This window comes from Gracilinanus agilis, chromosome 5 (assembly GCF_016433145.1).
Source record: "Gracilinanus agilis isolate LMUSP501 chromosome 5, AgileGrace, whole genome shotgun sequence".
Classification (NCBI taxonomy): domain Eukaryota; kingdom Metazoa; phylum Chordata; class Mammalia; order Didelphimorphia; family Didelphidae; genus Gracilinanus; species Gracilinanus agilis.
This window is the reverse complement of record NC_058134.1, coordinates 147,125,678-147,133,255: the sequence shown is the minus strand read 5'-3', so window position 1 is coordinate 147,133,255 and position 7,578 is coordinate 147,125,678. Positions and strand designations below refer to the sequence as shown.

Here is a 7,578-nt window from a genome sequence, read left to right as displayed (position 1 = left end):
TTGAGTTCAAATCTTGACTTTTCCACTTCAGTGATCTTGGGAAAATTGCTTGATTTTATAACTCCAAGTTTATTTATGATGTTATGCTTCATAATCTCTTCTCCTTTCTGCTTTACACTTAAAAGTACTTCATATTATTTCCTTTTTTGTAGGTGGAGACAAGAAAAATTCAGTTTTGAAACTGGCCCACATAATTCCTACTCCTCTCAGGAGAAGAACTTCCTGAAAACTCTTTTATTATCCCCAGAGGTAAGGAAAATAAGTGCAGAGAAGCTAGTACCATAGGAAGTCAGTATAATTCAAGATAAAATGAGAAAATTTCCTTTTATTCATTAATATGAATTTCCAACCATTCAAATTTAAAGCTCCCACTTACAATAAACTACATGGAAAGGATCAGTAAAACTACTTATGAACAATAAATATGAACTGTAATTGATGCATATAGATATGTGTTAAACAGAGAAGAGATAATATTTATTGTTTTGTTTTATTTTTAGTGGTGGGTTTTGGAAGAATTTAGACCATTTATTTCAAAACTATCAAAGTCCCCATTTGGAAAGAGCTTTCAACAAGGCATATTGGATTCTTTCATAATTTATACCTTTAAAAAGACACTAGAACTTAAATAAGGAGACCATGGTCACTGCAGAGATTTGTTAGATATAAAACTCAGACCAAGCTCCTTCTGACTCTGAGGCTGATCCTCTAACCACTTACTTATCTAATTTCCTACTACTAATTCCTCTCTACTATAGTTAAATGACTGTGTATGATGCAAAATTAATTGTGAAAGTGTATATTTTTAAAGACATCCAATCTTCAGTAACCTTAGTTACTGAAGTAACCTAGTCTCTTAGTCTTATTGTAACTCAAATAAGTTACAGTAAACTTAGTCTCAAATTTTCATTCTCTATTATGGATTAAAAGGCTTCAAAGATTTTTTTCCTTTTTTCTTCTTCTAATCACATAGATTCTGAATAAAAAAAAAACGCTTAAATGTAATTGAAGACTAGATGTACCACATTTTCCCCACCCTTAAACCCTCATATCATAAAACAGGCAAACCAATTTAAACCAGATTTAGAAAATTAAAAAAAGGTGTTCTTTGCCTAGTTTAATTTTATATCATAACAATAAATCCCAAAAAACATAGGTTTGCAATAGAACATTGTTAAATATTTAATCATAAGAACTAGGATCATAACCATAAGCAGATTTCCTTGGTTTTGTTTATTTCAACAGTAATTTTTGTTCTTTTATGGAATAAAGTAAATTATAATGCAATCATTCATATGCACACATATGTACTTAAAATGCCTCTTTCTCAATGCTACATTATGCAGAAATGTTATCTCTTATAGTAGTTCATTCAATTTAGGGTAATAAGATGGGTTTTTCCCCAGGAAAGAAATATAGTCTCTGAAAGCAGCAACAGAATGGTTAACAGCATTATCCTATAACTTTTGGTAGGATTATTCAAAAATAATCCTTAAATGTGGCAAACTAATTTGACTGTACATACAATTATGCCCATAATATGACAAGACCAAATCAGTCACTCAAAAACTTGTCTGCAAATGAAAACCACTCTAAGGTACCACCTCACACCTAGAAGATTGGCTAAAATGATAGCAGGGGAGAGTAATGAATGTTGGAGGGGTGTGGCAAAATTGGGACATTAATGCACTGCTGGTGGAGTTGTGAACTGATTCAACCATTCTGGATGGCAATTTGGAACTATGCCCAAAGAGCAATAAAAGAATGCCTGCCCTTTGATCCAGCCATACCATTGCTGGGATTGTACCCCAAAGAGATCATAGATAAACAGATTTGCACAAAAATATTTATAGCTGCGCTCTTTGTGGTGGCAAAAAACTGGAAAGCAAGAGTATGCCCTTCAATTGGGGAATGGCTGAACAAATTGTGGTATATGCTGGTGATGGAATACTATTGTGCTCAAAGGAATAATAAACTGGAGGAATTCCATGCGAACTGGAAAGACCTCCAGGAATTGATGCAGAGTGAAAAGAGCAGAGCCAGAAGAACACTGTACACAGAGACAGATACACTGTGGTAAAATTGATTGTAAAGGACATCTGTACTAGCAGCAATGCAATGACCCAAGACAATTCTGAGGGATTTAGGGAAAAGAATGCTACCCACATTCAGAGGAAGAACTACATGAGGGGAAACACAGAAGAAAAACAACTGTTTGAACAGTTGGTTTGATGAGGACATGATTGGGGATGTAGACCCGAAAGGACCACACCAATGTAACTATCAATAACATATGAGTAAGTTTTGCCTGAACACACATGTTAAAACCAGTGGAAATGAGAGTTGGCTATGGGGAGGGGATTGAGGGGGTGAAGGGTAAAGGAAATATATGAATTATGTAACCATGGAAAATTTTTCTAAAAATTAAAAATTAAAAAAAAACTTGTCTGTATTATTCAAAAAATGACAATAAAAGAAAAGTAACTTTTAAAATGAAGGAATAAGTGACGACTTAAAACATGGAGAGGACAATTTATTATCTATTTTTGGTTTCCACTTTAAAGAGACGTTGTCAAATTGAGGTTACCGTCAATGAAAAACTCCATAGAAAGGGGTCAAAAGGGAATAATCTACTCTCAAGAAGGTGGGAGGAAGTGATTATTATACACTAAGCTTGGCAGCACAGATGAAGAACAAGCTATGGGAAAAGGGTCAAGGTTAAATGGAGCATTCAATACATAAAAATCACACTGCTATTTATAGCTGAGGATAAACAGGGAGCTTTGAAATTTAAAGACTCTAAAACCACAAAACTAAAGTGAGGGAGTAAGGAGAGGATGAGTATGTGTATTTATGTGCACATATGAACACTTGTTCAATTTCTGGGTTGGTCCAGATACCATTGAAATAAGGAAAACTTTTCCCAGTATTGTGCAAAATAGAGAATTTTGAGATAATTGATGTGATAATTAAAGGCTTAATAGACAAAAGAATAGATTCAAAACAAAACAAAATAGCAACTATACAAATCTTACACTAATTAGGGACTATATCTATTATTTCATTAGTACAGAGAAATGCAGAGTATAAAGGGGGAAAGGAGAAACTCTATCAAAGCAGGTTTTATCTTAGTCTTACTGATTGTTAGTAATAAGAGTTTCTTTTACCATGAATCGTCTCTTACTGTATCTAATATGCTATAGTGCAATGTTTTGCTCATGGGCATTTGCTTCATCATCTTGGCCTTGATCTAGATCAGATATGGGCAAACTTTTAAAAGAGGGGCCCAAAAGAAAGGAAATGCTCATCTTTCTGTCTGTTTCTAAAGCAACTCTTTGAAGTTTCATTTTATTGTATCCTACTTATTGTATTCATCAGATTAGGAATAATGTGCATAATGGGATAGAACATTTCAGGGGGCCCCATCTGGCCCACAGTCTGTAGTTTGCCCATCACTGATCTAGACCATTCTTATGATAAAGGTATAGAAGTTTTAGACAGAAGATATATGGATCAATGGTGTACTTTCTCATGGTACACTCTCATGTATAATCTAATCATTTAGTAAGTTATTATTTACATATTAATTTGCCATTTACTCAACCTAGAAACTATCCATTCAGTAATGCCACAGAAATGTGAATGAGCTCATGCTATATTGACATTATATTAAATATCTTTTTAACATGAATATGAAAATTGATTTCCTAAATTCAGGAGTAAAAGACTTATTTAAATAGAATATTGGATGAGAAGCTCTTGATTTTATATGATTGAAGCTTTAAGCAAAAAAAAAATATCTATCATATTCTCAGTTCAGGTAGCACTTAGATATCAGAGCTGATCAGGCCATGATTGGGATATATTGGAGGTGATCAGGCCATGATTGTGAATCTAGAAATTTAAAAAACAGGCAAATATTTCAAGTTTTAATTTAAAAATTAAAAAATATATTAAAATGAATGAAACAGCCAATAAATATACAAGTATTAAACAATAAATAAAATGTTAATATTGATAAAATCTAAATTTAAATGTATGCCCTATACTTGAATATGTGGGCAGGAAAAAATTACGGGCAATGTTAATACAATCATACAAAATGAAATAAAATCCCAAACCCACTTTCTTAAATCCTTTGAAGGGTTGGGCCAAGCAATTTACAGAGGTCGAGGTAAGCTTCAAGTAATCAGCAGTTATTCAGGGAGAGTAGTCATCATGGGAAAGTTCTCACAACATGACCTAATAAATGAGTTATAGAGAAATAAGGAAAATAGGCAATGATGATGACAGCAAAATTAAAGAAATCTGTGATTAAAGATAAACTTTTAAATAATACATTCAATCCCCTTGAAGCTACAAATCAATAAAGAAGTATGTACGGGGGCAAATGAGTATCAAGATAGTGCAAGTATATCAAAATTTAAGTGATGCTAATCTAGTTGCTTCCATATATAGGGTCAAGATTGATGGCAGAGTTTGGTTGACTTCATCCTGGACTTCACAATAGACATATTCTTTGCCTCTGTGGTTTGTCATTCTCATTGTTTCTTCCCAGAATCTCCTTTTTAAGAGGGATGAGTCTACAATTATTTCTTTTTTTCTTTTTTTTTTTTTAAGCTGCCAGGGTGATGATAAATTTTATTAGAAAATTCAAGTTTGGTATTTATCAAAGGTGATAGTAGTCTTAGGGAAGGATTATATTTCCCTTTACACAGACTTTTTTTAATGATACATATGATTTAGAATTTCCATTACATACTTTCTTGACTAGTGATTTTGAGCCAAACAAAATTAAAATGTATGTTAGATGCCAAATACTGTATAGCATTCATACTGATGAGTCTTAATTTTAAATCTGCAGATACCTCAGCACTAAAAGATACATTTCCTATGTTTATAACAAAACATTTACATATAAATTGGTTGATATTACCTTTTCAGAAAATTCTCCAAGTGGAAAAAACTATGTGGAATTTATACAATCCATAACTCAGTCTTTTTATTAACATACTCTAGTTAAATTCTTTGATTTGCCAAAAACTTCAAAAGTATTCCTTTGTACATAAAGGAATAAGTTATCACACAATTCCCAACCCAAAAAATTTTTTTCTTAAATGCACACACCACACATACATACATACATACATACATACACACACACACCTGTTGCCATGCGGTTTTTTGCAAAAACCACACTGCTCGAGGGCAGCTGGGTAGCTCAGTGGAGTGAGAGTCAGGCCTAGAGACAGGAGGTCCTAGGTTCAAACCCGGCCTCAGCCACTTCCCACCTGTGTGACCCTGGGCAAGTCAATTGACCCCCATTGCCCACCCTTACCAATCTTCCACCTGTGAGACAATACACCGAAGTACAAGGGTTTAAAAAAAATTAAAAAAAAAAAAACCCACACTGCTTGCTGGGAGCCTACATATATTTGTTTTCAGATGAAGAGACGTGTTCTGAACCTTCTCGTTTTACAGTAGCTATGTTATCTGGAATGAATAATGGAGGTTCATCCAGAGAAAAACTTTTGCTACTTCTTCTTTGGCGGGGTTGAAGGTTCTTCTCAGCTTTCTTCACTTTCAGTTTATCCTCCTCCTTCATATGTTCTAAACCTAAATATTCTGTATCTTCCGTTACATGACTATTAGTTTTTATTGTCGTTGACAACTGCTGTTGCTTATGTATTTGTTTCTGGTTGGAATGTTGCGAATGTCTAGTATGGGTTGAAGCTGTAGGATAAGATTCTTTAGAGCAACCTAGGTGACTCTCCATTTTGTCACTCAAAGAGTGAGTCAATAATTTAGGGGTTTGTAGTAAATTTTGAGCCTGTGACCCTTTTTTCAATGTTGAATGAGTTTGATTTTTTACAGATTTGATCCCTGGACCCCTACTTTGTGACTTCACGTTTTTATCAACTTGTTTTTTTTCTTACTTTAACTGGTTTGTGGAAATTATGCTGAGATTCATTAGCATTCCTTTTCATACTTTTAACTCCAACTCTAGTTTTACTATGAATTTCTTGTTTTGCTGAAACAATTTTTTCTGAGTACCAGGGGCTATGTTTTGTTTAGTCTGAATCAGAGATTTAGTGTTCTTGGACTTGACATTCTTACAATCTAATGAAGAAATATTACTGTTTTGGTTGTTTCTGTCATGCTGAATTTCTGCTATTTCGTGAGATTCCATTTTAACATTTTCATCATGCTTTTGTGGACTTTGGTCAAGAGGACCACTGACCCTTTTTTTCTAAAACATTGCTTTCTGATTCATTAGCAGTAGTATCTATATTCTTTAAATCAGTTTGATTAAATTCTGTGGTATCAGAGGGTTCATCAGACATTTTAGTATCTGTTCCTTTAAGATTACCCAAAAGGTTTGTAGTTTCTTGAAGTGAGGCTACAGCCTTAACAGCAGATTCCACCACATCTTGCAATTCTGTATTACATTCAGCAATCTTATCCACAGAATTGAATAGAATCACATTGTTCTTTTCCATACTATTTGGATTTGAATAAGCAGCAACATCAGATGAGGTAGCAACAGCCTCTGCTACCTCCATTTGGTCAAACTTTCTAGAAAATTTTAAGGATTCCTTTGATCTATGGTCAATACTTCCTTTAGAATCCCTTTCTTCAAGATTAATTTCACCTGTTTTATTGATAATAGGATCATTATGTTCCTGTTGTTCTTTATCTACAAGTTTAAAAAATACTTGACTGTCACCTTTGATTTTACTTTCCCTCAGAGCTTCATTTTCCTTTTCTTCAGTACTACCACAAGTCTCTGATATCTGAGTAGTAGTTAATGGATGAGATGGCAGAGCTGTTTCTCCCTGATTGTGACATTTATTTTTAATATCTAGTTTGGCTTCATGACAAGGTGATGCTACTGAATGACTTGAAGAAACTGTTGACACTTCAGGTATCTCTTCTGTTAACCCAGTATGTCGACTACTCATTCTAACTTCTGGTTTAGATGGTGAACAAATACTTTCTTCCTTATTTTGACACCTGTCCAGTTGTCTGACTCCTGTTTTTTGTATAGATGCATTCTTGACTGCTGCTTTCTTTGAATTAGTTAAAGATGTTGTATTTGAACTCTTGGCTATATTGCTTTGTCTCAAACTTCGTACTTGTTCTTGTGCCATTAAACGAGGCGATTTTCTTGGTGATCTGACTGAAGTTTCTTCCACTTTGTCCCTCAAATTTCTGTTAGGCAAAATAAGTTCTTCTTCATCAATGGTATCATTACCACTTTCTTTAACAACTCCTTCATCCATAATATCATCAAGACCAACAACCAGCTCCGCCCGACAAGCACTACCACTGGCAGCAGGAGGAAGATGGTGGCCACTGCTGCTACTGCTGCTGCTGTTGCTGTTGTTGTTGCTGCTGCTGCTGCCGCCGCCTCCGCTGCTGCTGCCGCCGCCGCCTCCACAGAGGAGGAGGGAATAGGGGTGCCACCGAGGAGGGGTATGCGCAGGACGTTGTCCTCGCTGCTACCGCAGCCTCTGCCTCCTTTTCCCTAGAAGCTTGAACTGCTGATGCGGCTGCTACCAACCCCACTGCGGTCAT

General features: G+C 34.9%; 1 protein-coding gene across 1 annotated transcript; it reads right to left on the bottom strand.

Annotated features, from left to right (window-relative positions):
* Window positions 1-3,197: 3,197 nt before the first annotated feature.
* LOC123249976 (PHD finger protein 3-like) lies at window positions 3,198-7,346 on the bottom strand (the record flags this gene model as incomplete). Its single annotated transcript, XM_044679042.1, is given in 6 exon segments — window positions 3,198-3,250; window positions 5,153-5,212; window positions 5,410-5,929; window positions 5,931-6,049; window positions 6,052-6,247; window positions 6,249-7,346. Coding segments are annotated over 6 exon segments (2,046 nt in total), but the record flags the coding sequence as incomplete, so codon positions are not given.
* Window positions 7,347-7,578: the final 232 nt, after the last annotated feature.